At 38.5% G+C, this 15,021-nt stretch overlaps 1 protein-coding gene across 1 annotated transcript; it reads left to right on the plus strand.

Moving 5' to 3' along the window:
• Positions 1-3,396: 3,396 nt before the first annotated feature.
• On the plus strand, positions 3,397-14,650 carry LOC121390715. The gene is made up of 5 exons (XM_041522616.1): positions 3,397-3,482; positions 4,994-5,074; positions 5,555-5,656; positions 10,960-11,137; positions 14,561-14,650. The coding sequence occupies exons 1-5, from the start codon at positions 3,441-3,443 to the stop codon at positions 14,599-14,601; spliced, it is 444 nt and encodes a 147-aa protein (XP_041378550.1). The 5' UTR covers positions 3,397-3,440; the 3' UTR covers positions 14,602-14,650.
• The last annotated feature ends 371 nt before the right edge of the window (positions 14,651-15,021 follow it).

Consider the following 15,021-nt stretch of genomic DNA (forward strand, 5'->3'; position numbering starts at 1 on the left):
GAGGTAAATCTAGGACTAGGGCTGATTTCAGTTAGATTGGGATCGAGGTAAATCTAGGACTAGGGCTGATTTCAGTTAGACTGGGATCGAGGTAAATCTAGGACTATGGCTGATTTCAGTTAGACTGGGATCGAGGTAAATCTAGGACTATGGCTGATTTCAGTCAGATTGGGATCGAGGTAAATCTAGGACTATGGCTGATTTCAGTCAGATTGGGATCGAGGTAAAAGTCGGACTACAGCTGATTTCAGTCAGGTTGGGATCGGGGTAAAACTCGAACTACAAAAAGCTCTATGTTCGTCACAACAACAAAAACAACTTCATCAACTAAAAAGATACAAGCAATACTCCCACCTACCCAACCCTTAATAACAAATATAAGAAAAAACCCAAACAAACAAACAAAAACAAACAAACAAACCAGATGGAGAGTAAACAAGAGAAAGATAGAGAGACAGAGAAAGAGACAGAGAATGAAAGAGAAACAGATAAGGAAAGGAAAAAGAGAAATACAGAGACAGTTAAAGCTGCAGTCCCTGGAATATTTTTATTATTTAAGCATATAGAATAGATGATTCAGTTCTGTTTGGTACATAAAAGGTCCACCACATCGCTATAGTTTCGCAATGCTAGCTTATCTACATTATCTAGGTCAACTACAAACGCTATGGCATTTTAAAAAAATGTTTTCTTCATTTAGCAGGACGCCAGTAGAACTGGGACTTTACTTGATATGCGCAGGCGCTGAGCTTCTCACGTGATTTTGGACAAATTTAACTGTCTTGATTGAGGGGTCGTCTCATATCTCCAAAATATATTTATATCCATAGATGTATTGTACAACAACCTTCCAGGGGTCGGTGGGGGATTTGCCTTCAAATTTTGACAGTAGCCAGCGGTTGGCATACGCGTTACATGCAAGGGGGTGTTAATAATTACGTAACGCTCTAGGGGTAGAGAAAGAGGGTGTTGTGTTCGATTTGCGTAACATTTATCAAAACTATATGCTATTTCTATTCATTACTTAGACCTAAAAAGGTGTTTTTAGAAATGCGCAGTCGGTCTAGGATCGATCCCCATCGGCGGGTATACAAAAAGACCATGGTATGTGATATCCTGTCTGTGGGATGGTACATATAAACGATCCCTTGCTAAAAAAATGTAGTGGGTTTCCAAAGCGCGTGTGCAGAGATTTCCGCGGGGTTGTGGGTTATAGACTGTGTTGAGCGAAGTTTATATGGGTTCATGCTCCCACAGAAAATATATTTCAATTTTGTTTTAGCTTGGGCAGGTAAAGGTTTCGATCCCCCAATACCCTCCCCCTGCACATGCACCCGTTTCCTCTCTAAGATTATATGTAAAAATTACCAAATGTTTGACATCCAATAGCAGATCATTATTAAATCAATATGCTCTAACACTGAAATCGTTAAACAAAATAAACTAACTTTACCCTTTCCAAACGAAAGAATATTTATTTGAATTTGTTGATTTTAATTAAAATTAGCTCCACTGGTTACCTGTGGATCTAACAGCACCCCGTTGGAGCTCGTGTCCAGCTGACCTTTTATTCGACCAATCCAAACTTTACTTGCAAAATTATGCAGTGATTTAAAAAGAATTTGAAAACATTCGGGATTATGCTGATGGCATACGAAATGATTCGGGTGAATTACGAAGTATGTCGGAACTAATTTCAATATAAAATTTTACATAAAATTCGTTTCAAGACAACCCCCAAACCGTGATGGTATAGCCATACAATCTGTTTATACTAGTATACAATCCAGAGATTATTACTTCACTTTTCTCACCTGTTTTTTAATGTTGAAATAGACCAACAAGTTCGCCTATTGAATAAGTAGTCTCGCTGGATATTTTAAGAATTTGTATGCTCCCGAATAACGCTATAAAAGGCGAAGTGTAATTGGTCGATATTTAAATTGTTATTTATTGATGAAATGTCACCTGGACATGGGAGTCCACGCAATGCTGTTAGATCTACTGGTAGACCAGTAGAGCTAATTTTAATCAGACTGGATTTTAGCACACGTAAAATTAAGACGTTAAAACGTTCATTGTCTACTTTAGTATATTTTATTTAAAAATATATGCATGATCAATGTGTTATATACACTAAACTTTGAAAGTTCTACTAACACTTTATAAAATATTAATTCTGAAATAGGAAGGTACGATTGTCGATAATATGTTATGAAGATCAAACCGGTTTTTGACGAAAGATTCTAGTTCCGTATCCTCAACCGAACGTTCTTCGTACAACACAAGATTTCTCTTTTCATTTTTTCAGACGAACCCTACAAATTCAAATTCGCAAACGCACGTGTTAACTGAAACTGACAACAGGTTGTTGTTTGTGCTTTGCCGAGCTATGGCGGCACAGACGGCGAATCGAGCATATACGTTTGACGATATCCGTTCATAGCGAACACACGCGAGTTTTTTAAAAGTGCATTTGAGCTTGTATTTCATATTTGTACATGATATTACAATATGGTAAACAGAGACTGTAACTTTAAGAGCAAAAAAAATAAATATATATATATATATGTAGAGAGAGAGAGAGAGAGAGAGAGAGAGAGAGAGAGAGAGAGAGAGAGAGAGAGAGAGAGAGAGAGAGAGAGAGAGAGAGAGAGATAGAGAGAGAGAGAGAGAGAGAGAGAGAGAGAGAGAGAGAGAGAGAGAGAGAGAGAGAGAGAGAGAGAGCACACACCAGGGCACATTTGGAATGCACGAATAACGACACAGATGACAACAGCATAAACATTCAAACGTTAGCGCCTCCCCTTCCCCTGTAGTCACGGCCCTAATTGTTTAAAATTAGCAATAAATAAAATACCAAACTCGTTTTAGTTAGATATAAAGCTTTTACGTACTTCTTCCCATGAAGGAACGGAACGTAGCCCAGTGGTAAAGCTCTCGCTTGATGCGCAGTTGGTTTGGGATCGATCCCCGTCGGTGGGATCATTGGGCTTTTTCTCGTTCCAGCCAGTGCACCACGACTGGTATATTACAGGCCGTGGTATGTGCTTCTGTCTGAACGATTTGTGCATATAAAAGACCCTTTGCTACTAATGAAAACATTTAGCAGGTTTTCTCTTTAAGACTGTCCAAATTACCAAATGTTTGACATCTAATAGCCGATGTGCGCTAGTAGTGTCGTTAAACAAAACAAACTTTACCTTGACCTCCTTTTTGTTGGATCAGATACCGAGAAAAGTTGAATCGTTTCGTTACAATGATATCTCAGGGAAACTTGCGAGCTTGTATACTGCTTCGAGGGATCTTGTTAAAGATTTGATTATGAGGTCACAGAGTGCATTACCTGTTAATTCTACACCCTCACCTGTTCACTCTCACACGTGGTAACAGACACAGGCCCAGTTCTTTTTGTTTTCTCTATAAAAACCATACCAACCATGTTTCTGTGTCTGTCTTTAATCTTCCACTATTGCACATTGGTAAGTACCTACACCATGTTTTAATTAATGAACACGAACTTAATTTAAACATGGCTACAATAACAACAACAAAAACAAAAACAACAACAAACAACAACAACAACAATAATAATAATAGTAACTTAATCGTTGTATTATTATTATTACTAGTAGTAGTAGTAGTAGTAGTAGTAGTAGTAGTAGTAGTAGTAGTAGTAGTAGTAGAAGTAGTAGTAGAAGTAGAAGTAGTAGTAGTAGTAGTAGTAGTAGTAGTAGTAGTAGTAGTAGTAGTAGTAGTAGCTGCTGTCACTGGCCAAATCGCCACCGTCGGTTGGTCTATTGATCTATTTCTCGCTCAGCCAGTGCACCACGATTGGTACATCAAATACCGTGGCATGTGTTATCATGTCTGTGGGATGGTGCATATAAAAAGACTCCTTGCTGCTTATTGAAAAGAGTAGCCCATGAAGTGGCGACAGCGAGTTTCCTCTCTCAATATCGTTGTGGTCCATAATCATATGTTCGACGCCATATAACCGTAAATAGAATGTGTTGAGTGCGTCGTTAAATAAAACATTTCCTTCCTTCCTTCGCCAAATCGCCACGATTTGAAGTTGAATTTAGCGAATATATCTCATTACTAATTCACGGTAATCCGAACCTCGTCTGTCCTTTAACTTCATAGATGTAACCCCATGTTAGCTATTTGACTCAGTGGAACTTGAATATGACGACAGATGTCCGTAGTAAATTCGCCAAATTGCCAATATCTTATGGGCTTCAGCCTAAACACTAAGTAGTAGTATGATATAATCATATTATATTATTATATACTCTTCACAAAACGTAGGGGAACTCTAATAAGAATTTACAATTGTCAAAATTGTAAGGTATATTAGCTGTGGGGCTTGGTTATATGATAATAGTGAATTAATTGGGCAAACATTACAACCGGTAGTTCAGTATTACAATAGGTTTTATGACCACCAAAGATCTTGAAGGACGATTGGGGTCAGAAGTGAAATTTGAAAGTTGACGTTTTTTTATTAGTAAATCGCAAATTCAAACAATAAAATTGACTAAAAACAATAACAATTGTATAATCAACAGAATTAAAAAGATTGACAGAAATAATGTTCAACAGTCATCAATGGACCTTCCTGGAAATTGTTAAAATCGAGAATGATACCCCACGCACGTGTACTGGGTAACTGCGTGATGCATGTGCAAACCATGGAATGTGTTTCGGTGTGTTGATAAACAGACCTGAACATTCTTTACTAGGATGTCTGTGGTCAGAACGGATGTTCAGTCTAATAGTTGATATTAACATTAATATTTCAGGTTCCCCTACTTTATTTTGAAGAGTATATATTTTATGTAGCAGTGTAATATACTACTATATATCAGTTTACAATACAGAACTCTAGTACTATAATAGTATAGCATGTCATGCTTTACAGTAGTGTCATACTATGTTCCTATGGTTCTTATTGTTTTTAATGTCTTTGTTTATTTATTTATTTATTTAGGCCGCTTCCTATTTTCCATGGGTTCCTGTCGGCTATCTTGGACAGAAAGACGGACACATTTTTGAACTCCACAAAAGTCACGTGAGTTTACCCATTTGCTCGTTAGTTCATCCACTCATTCAAATATACACTTGCTAGATATCCCTCGTGTTCTTTAACTAGGGGAAGACTAAGTACAGGCATAGCTTCATGGTTGCAGAGACATCCTTGTCAAAACTTCCTATTGGCTCTGTATTATGCAAACATACGACTTTCTCACATTTTTGCCATTTAAATGTGTTACTCATTTATCTATATATCTGTCTGTTTGTCTATATGTCTGTCTGTCTATTTATCTATCTATCTATCTATCTATCTATCTATCTATCTATCTATCTATGTCTGTATATCTGTCTGTCTGTCTGTCTGTCTACATCTGTCTGTCTGTCTGTCTGTCTGTCTGTCTGTCTGTGTCTCTATCTATCTATCTATCTATCTATCTGTTTGTTTATTACTATTATTTATTTATTTATTTGTTTAATGAATGAATTAACTTATTTATTTATTATAATTTCCATACAGCACCTGTTACTGGTGAGAGACAGAGGTTCCTGCTACTTCATCCGGGCAACAAACTCGCTCACGTCGAGACTCACTAATGATGGACAAGTGCTGCAGATACAGGTAGAATCGTGACGTTATAGTGCCACTTGTAATGGTAGAAACGTGACGTCACAGTGCCAGTTGTAGCGGTAGTCTGTACTATGACGTCATAGTGCCAGTTTTAGGGGTAGTCTGTACCGTGATGTCATAGTGCCGACTGTAGTGGTAGTCTGTATCGTGACGTCATAGTGCCAGTTGTAGCGGCAATCTGTATCGTGACGTCATAGTGCCAGTTTGTAGTGGCAGTCTCTATCGTGACGTCATAGTGCAGTTGTAGGGGTAGTCCGTATCGTGACGTCAGAGTACCAATTGTAGAGGTAGTCTGTACAATCGATTTGACTGGTCGATTGCCAATGGCCAGCTGTTGAAAGGAGACACATCCTGTTGGAATGTCTCACAGATTATGGCTCCTCATCGCCTAGCAACTTCTCGTGTTTACCTTGAGAATGGCACACACAGCTCCAGTATGAGCACCATTGACATCGACCTAGTACTAGTGTTTTATAATATTTGCTTAACCACTCATCACATTTTAAACTGCAGCTGTTAGGTGTGTAACAGGGTTATTTTGACAGAGAGAGAGAGAGAGAGAGAGAGAGAGAGAGAGAGAGAGAGAGAGAGAGAGAGAGGGGGGGGGGAGGAGGAGGAGGAGGAGGACAGCCCGTTGTTTCCATATAGGCTACTCTTACCGACAAACAGCTGACGAGTTTTTAAATATCTACTTTCCGATTGACAGTGCAGTACATACCACAGCCTTTGATGTACAACACTAACGTAGCCGGGTGTGGAGGTGGCATGACACTTTTTGTATGTGTCTGTCACCCCATAACACAACGCATAGACCCCCCCCCCCCCCCCCCCCCAGTATATCATTCTGACTACGCTAATGTGTACCAGTGTTAAACAATGATTTAGAAATTCCATCGAGGTGTATCGATCTCACGACTCATGGCAGCTCATACGTATGTTGAAGTTGCTTACAGTCGTAATATATCAGTTTTATTATGTTAACATTGTCAGCAATGCGAATTGTAGTGGTGGATAAGAGTAAAAGAACCTGAAACAGTACAAAGGGAATCAACATTTGTCTTCAATAACTGTTTGAAGAGTTATTCCTCTTATACCATAAGAAATTGAAAAGCGTGAACGGTGGACATTATCACACGTTATCTTCAACTGAGGAATATCAAAATTGTAATATGTTGTCATTTTGTGTAACCAATGGTTTCCTCGAGTCTCCTCGGCGAAGATTATAAAGTATAGAGACAATATTTATCACGTGTCCATTAAAATAGGAGACAATTCTTCAGAAAGTTAAAGTTTCTTTTGTTTAAGGCCACCGCTAGACCACATTGATTTATTAAACTGCTAGACCACACTGATTTATTAAACCGCAATACCACATTGATTTATTAAACCACTAGACCACACTGATTTATTAAAACACTAGACCACATTGATTTATTAAACCACTAGACCACACTGATTTATTAAAACACTAGACCACATTGATTTATTAAACCACTAGACCACACTGATTTATTAAAACACTAGACCACACTGATTTATTAAACCGCTAGACCACACTGATTTATTAAACCGCTAGACCACACTGATTTATTAAAACGCTAGACCACACTGATTTATTAAACCGCTAGACCACACTGATTTATTAAACCGCTAGACCACATTGATTTATTAAACCGCTAGACCACACTGATTTATTAAACTGCTAGACCACACTGATTTATTAAACCGCTAGACCACATTGATTTATTAAACCGCTAGACCACACTGATTTATTAAACCGCTAGACCACACTGATTTATTAAACCGCTAGACCACAGTGATTTATTAAAACACTAGACCACACTGATTTATTAAACCGCTAGACCACAGTGATTTATTAAAACACTAGACCACACTGATTTATTAAACCGCTAGACCACAGCGATTTATTAAAACGCTAGACCACACAGATTTATTAAAACACTAGACCACATTGATTTATTAAACCGCTAGACCACACTGATTTATTAAAACACTAGACCACACTGATTTAGTAAACCACTAGACCACATTGATTTATTAAACCGCTAGACCACACTGATTTATTAAACCTCTAGACCACACTGATTTATTAAACCACTAGACCACACTGATTTAGTAAACCACTAGACCACACTAGACCACATTGATTTATTAAACCGCTAGACCACACTGATTTATTAAACCGCTAGACCACACTGATTTATTAAACCGCTAGACCACGCTAGACCACATTGATTTATTAAACCACTAGACCACACTGATTTATTAAAATACTAGACCACACTGATTTATTAAACCGCTAGACCACATTGATTTATTAAACCACTAGACCACATTGATTTATTAAACCACTAGACCACATTGATTTATTAAACCGTTAGACCACACTGATTTATTAAACGGCTAGACCACACTGATTTATTAAACCGCTAGACCACATTGATTTATTAAACCGCTAGACCACATTGATTTATTAAACCACTAGACCACATTGATTTATTAAACCACTAGACCACATTGATTTATTAAACCGCTAGACCACACTGATTTATTAAACCACTAGACCACACTGATTTATTAAACCGCTAGACCACACTGATTTATTAAACCGCTAGACCACACTGATTTATTAAAACGCTAGACCACACTGATTTATTAAACCACTAGACCACCCTGATTTATTAAAACGCTAGACCACACTGATTTATTAAAACACTAGACCACACTGATTTATTAAAACACTAGACCACACTGATTTATTAAACCGCTAGACCACATTGATTTATTAAATCACTAAACCACACTGATTTATTAATCGTCAGCTACTGGATATCAATCATTTAGTAATTCTGACATATAATCTTAAAGAAGAAATCCGCTACATTATGTAGTTTCCTGCAGACAGGACAGCACATACCACGGCCTTTGATATACCAGTTGTGTTACAGCGAGGAATAAAACAGCCAGAGACGGGTCGACCGAGGTGGTTCGATCCTACGACGCAACATCTTGAGGCGAACACTGTAGCAATTGTGAGCACGACATAGCCGAGTGGTAAAGCGATCGCCTGATGCGCGGCTAGTCTAGGATCGATCCTACGACGCAACATCTTGAGGCGAACACTGTACAACTGTGAGCACGACATAGCCGAGTGGTAAAGCGATCGCCTGATGCGCGGCAAGTCTAGGTTCGATCCTACGACGCAACATCTTGAGGCGAACACTGTAGCAATTGTGAGCACGACATAGCCGAGTGGTAAAGCGATCGCCTGATGCGCGGCTAGTCTAGGATCGATCCTACGACGCAACATCTTGAGGCGAACACTGTAGCAATTGTGAGCACGACATAGCCGAGTGGTAAAGCGATCGCCTGATGCGCGGCTAGTCTAGGATCGATCCTACGACGCATCATCTTGAGGCGAACACTGTACAACTGTGAGCACGACATAGTCGAGTGGTAAAGCGATTGCCTGATGCGCGGCAAGTCTAGGTTCGATCCTACGACGCAACATCTTGAGGCGAACACTGTACAACTGTGAGCACGACATAGCCGAGTGGTAAAGCGATCGCCTGATGCGCGGCTAGTCTAGGTTCGATCCTACGACGCAACATCTTGAGGCGAACACTGTACAACTGTGAGGACGACATAGCCGAGTGGTAAAGCGATCGCCTGATGCGCGGCTAGTCTAGGATCGATCCTACGACGCAACATCTTGAGGCGAACACTGTACAACTGTGAGCACGACATAGCCGAGTGGTAAAGCGATCGCCTGATGCGCGGCTAGTCTAGGATCGATCCCCATGAATGGGCCCATTGGACTATTTCTTTTAACAACCAGTACTCCACGACTAGTATAGCAAATGCCATGGTCGATGTTACTGGATTGTGAAAAGACCAAAGTATAAATTCATAAAATAACATTAAATTATATTATTTAGATGTAATAGTTTGAAGTATAATGTTTACATTTCACAAGAAAAATCAACAAATAGTTTTGGTCATTATACAGCTTTGATGAGAATGTTCCATTAAAGGTTCTAGGTCAAAGTTCAAACTACAATATTTTGTTATTATTATCCACATAGTTCAAGATATTCAGGGAAATATAACCAGTATGAACCAAAGTGTCATAATGATTTCACGTGCACAACGCATGACGTAATAACGTAATGCGGCTTCCCCAGTGTAAACGCTTATCAAAATGACGTCATTTCGTCGTTTAGTTACATTTGAAACATTTTGAAATGGATCTAGCTTGTTATTCACGAAAATAATAGTGTGGATAGTGTGGATAATAAAGAAATTATTACACTCGTGTCAGGATTCATGTTTCGTAAAATCAGTACGACACAAAAGCTCGTATACTAATCTCTATCACATCTATTTGTAATAAATAACTACAAAGTAATCGATCCAACGCATAATATGTCTATAATTAACTCTAGAATAATAGGTTTTAAACAGTCTTGTACTGGACGTCAAGGGCGGACGGGGGTTTCCCAATTAATTTATAACTAAATATAGCATGGTCACCATCTTTTTTTTTTATCTTTTTTTTTTATCAGTTCTCTGCACAGAATTATGGGGAAAAAGTTAGCGTGTTGAATGTATGCGCATAAAGCAGTGACGTCACTAGTTAATGCATGTGACACATTCTCAAGATCCCCCCCCCCCCTATTTATTTTTTTACTAGTAAATGGAATTATTTGGTTGTAAATGTATTAGAGGCGTATAGCTGTTGGTATAAACTTTATGTTTCAAAGCAAAAATTAATAAATATTTTTGGTGAGAACTATTTTGTGGGGAATTATAGCAACTTTGAAATAACACCTTTAATTACATATATACATGGAGTAACAAAAGGTGTAACGGTATATATATATATATATATATATATATATATATATATATATATATATATATATATATATGTATATATATGTATGTATGTATGTATGTATGTACGTACGTACGTACGTACGTATACATACATACATACATACATACATACATACATACATACATAGGTGGTGGGCTAGATGTGAATAAAAAAAATATTATTGGTAGTAAATCTTAAGACAGAGATGAATTTCAGGACATAATTTTCAAAATTTTACGGGTGAGCAAATCTTAAGAAATCAGCGAATCCATAAAATTCCCGAACCCCCTAGAAACTTTACTTTGCGCCCTCGATCTCAGTCACCCTCCCCCCACCAGTGTCTACTTGCTTCCGCCGTGCCTAAATAGGAAGATAGATTATTTTACTTTTGTAGGACGACATTTTGAAACAGATTCGTCATCACGTGGGTATAGAACGTGCGGGACTCGTGACGATATCACAGGAGTACACCGACGCCATGGCAACGTCAGAGTGTGTGGGGAGACAACTCTACTTGATGCGTTATCACCATTCCGGAATTACGCAGGCCAGACATGGAGACACACATCACTGTATGAGGGTTATTTGTTTTGTACCCCCCCCCCCCCCCCCCCCCACACACACACACACACGTTCTCGCCACCCCTGGCCATTATCGGCCATGTTCACCATGTGGTGATGCTGACCTTGGTTTTTAGGAAGTGTTTACTAGTTTAACGGTAAAAAAAGTTCCAGGCCCATCTTAAGGTCTTACTACAATGGTCACTTTCGAGTGAGAGTTCATTCGTTATAGTTCCTAATTGTGACACATGTTATGGCTCACGTATTCACTTCCAGGAAATGTATGTTTAATGGTAAGCCTTCTGGCTGTATTTTGCCCATGTTATTTTGTAATATTGTGCAGTGACCTTTTGGGATATGAGTGTATAACGCAAGAGACAGCCGGAGTGAATCGGTTAATGAACCACCTGTTCGGACCGGTGCTACAGCCAGATGCGGTTATACAGCAAAAAACTGAGACGGAAATGTTCTTAATTTTGAAGTGACAATAAATGCTTATATAATGTATGTTCGCACAATTTGGTGTATGATATTAGTGTCAACGAGAACCCGTTCTAGTGGCAATCTTCATTTGATATTGAGCAATTTAACATGGGTGTCAGTGACAGATGACATCTGTGTAGTGAGACCTAAAGGGCTAGGCCCATCTTAAGGTCTCACTACAATGTTGTGGTTCACATATTCACTTGTAGTAATTGTGGAAGAATTAAAACCATTTGTATTTTTTAATGGTAAGTCTTCTGACTGTATTTTGCCCATGTTATTTTGTAATATTGTGCATTGACCTTTTGGGACATGGGTGTATAGCGGAAGAGGCGGCCGGTGTGAGTCGGTTTCTGAATTTCTTAACCACCAGTTCGGACCGGTGCTACAGCCATATGTGGTCATATAGAAAAAAAAACCCAAAAGCCCAAAACAAAACCCGACCCCCCCCCCCCCCCCCCCACCTCCCCAGAGACGGAAATGTTCTAAATTTTGGAGTGAAAATAAATGCTTATATAATGTATGTTCGCAATGGTGTATGTTGTTAGTGTCAACGAAAACCCGTTCTATTGGCAATCTTCATTTAAAGTTCGGCAATTTAACATGGATTTCAGTGACAGATGACATCTGTGTAGTGAGACCCGTTCTATTAGCAATCTTCATTTGAAGTTGGGCCATTTAACATGGATTTCAATGACAGATGACATCTGTGTAGTGAGACCCGTTCTATTAGCAATCTTCATTTGAAGTTTGGCAATTTAACATGGATTTCAATGACAGATGACATCTTTGTAGTGAGACCCGTTCTATTAGCAATCTTCATTTGAAGTTGGGCAATTTAACATGGATTTCAATGACAGATGACATCTGTGTAGTGAGACCCGTTCTATTAGCAATCTTCATTTGACGTTGGGCAATTTAACATGGATTTCAATGACAGATGTCATCTGTGTAGTGAGACCCGTTCTATTAGCAATCTTCATTTGAAGTTGGGCAATTTAACATGGATTTCAATGACAGATGACATCGTGTAGTGAGACCATAAAGTTAAATAATGGCGTCTTCCCGCTAAAATTATTTATTAACAATTGCTTTGAAATGTAAGGTTTTGAAGACACATGTACTTCGTTGTTTCTTTTCTAGTTTCAAAAGCCTATTGTACATAATACCCTCTTTTCCTCAATTTGATATTTACTAAAATACATTTGTATACACATAACTGTAAACATAACTATTATATTATAATTAAGTAATGTTCGCCATTATAGTGTATGTATATATACTGACACACAATGAAAAAGCAAAACAGATATTTTGCAATATTTTGTTGTGATTAATGAAAAAATATATTTATTGGACTTAAAATAACAATTTATGAGAGGAAGATGGTGGATGATTACCATTCTGGAGAGCAAACTGTAGTCTCATGATGTTACCGTTGTACGGGCGTGTGCATTTGAGTCCAGCCGTTCTGAGTCGACGGATGACCGTCATCGGATGGATAGGCCTTCCATGATGTCCTGTCGTGTTGCTTGCTGTCATCGTCGCAGTTCTGAACCGGTCACGGAGGTGGTGTCGTCTAATCTGCCGATCTTGGCGTGAGGTCGTAACGGGACGTTGACCAGGTCGAGGTCGATCACGGACACGCCCAGTCTGTTGATGACGTTCAGCAAGTTGTCGAATAGTTGATGGATGGACTCCGAAGGTCCTAGCAACTTGGATTTGCGAATTCCCCCCTTGAACCATGCCCAACGCTCGCTCCCTTTTTTCTTCTTTGAGTCGTGGCATTTTTAATGTGACGAGGAATATGACACCGTTACGTGACTTTTATGTGTCCACATACTGGCATTTCACGTGCATTGCATGCAGCATGATTGAGCATGTACTGAACGCATTTCACACCATTTTGTGTGTTTCTGCTATTGTATGTGTAACGAGAACAAAACCAGGATTAAAACCCACACAAAAATACCAATCATTGGCTTCCTCTCATAAATTGTTATTTTATGTCCAATAAATATATTTTTCATTAATCACAACAAAATATTGAAAAATATCTGTTTTGCGTTTTCATTGTGTGTCAGTATAGGAGAGGGCCCAGTAAGTTGGCAAACTTGTGCCCAATCCTTTTGTTGTTTATGCAATAAAATATGTTTTCAATAAAAAAATGTAAGCATTATACCTTCAAGTATCGTATATAAAAATAAATATCACAGCTAAATAATTTAACATACCAAAACAAAATTATTGGACTATTTTGGTGAATGATTGCCGAAATTAGGAGCGTTCATTGGAGGCGAACAATCCGTTATGCCAGGCGGATGTCGCTCACACATCTCCTGTCTTCGTGCAACTTTTGTGTCTCTGAAGCCCTATAAGGCTATCCAATCAAACTTATGTGTCTCTGAAACCCTATCCAATCAAACTTATGTGTCTCTGAAGCCCTATAAGGCTATCCAGTCAAACTTATGTGTCTCTGAAACCCTATAAGGCTATCCAATCAAACTTATGTGTCTCTGAAACCCTATAAGGCTATCCAATCAAACTTATGTCTCTGAAGCCCTATAAGGCTATCCAGTCAAACTTATGTGTCTCTGAAACCCTATAAGGCTATCCAATCAAACGTATGTGTCTCTGAAACCCTATAAGGCTATCCAGTCAAACTTATGTGTCTCTGAAACCCTATAAGGCTATCCAGTCAAACCTATCAGTTTGTGGATTTGCCAATGACCTAAGCTTTTTTACGATGTGATATCACAGGAATCTAGTGAAACTAAACGCAACTCTGTTTACACGGCGTACAAACACATCACAATTTCGATTATGCTTGAGATCGATTGATTTATAGTTATTTTTATTTATTTTTAAAAAAGAGAAAAAAAAGCAAAATATATCACATGTAACTGTGAACCTGCGTCTTTAACAGTTGATGTTTTTGTTTTGTTTCTCAGGGCAGCCCTGGTGGAGTGTCGGTGTTGTTCTGCCGGTGTGAACGTTGTGTAAGTTGTATTGAGAGAATAAACAACAACAAAACAACAATATAATTATGCTTTTATTCTTAAAGTTTAACATACGTAAAATTATATTTTATTAAAACAACTATCTAGACTTTCCTAAATTTAACATATGTTGTCCGATGTTATGGAAAGTCTCAGGAAAACTTAACACTGGGCAGCAGTTGCTGCATGCAGAAAGCAAATAGTTAAACGACTGTGGTAGAAATATTTCAAGATGGCGACGGTTGTATTGAAATGGTGGTGTTAGCTGGTGCGAAACGTACAAATAATTATATCACATCGATGTGTCTTTTGTGTTAAACCGTTAAATGCACGTTGGTTTTGCTTACCAACACCACTAGAGCATATTGATTAATCAATGGCTATCGGATGTCAAACACTTGATAATTCTGACA

Source organism: Gigantopelta aegis, chromosome 15 (assembly GCF_016097555.1).
Source record: "Gigantopelta aegis isolate Gae_Host chromosome 15, Gae_host_genome, whole genome shotgun sequence".
Classification (NCBI taxonomy): domain Eukaryota; kingdom Metazoa; phylum Mollusca; class Gastropoda; order Neomphalida; family Peltospiridae; genus Gigantopelta; species Gigantopelta aegis.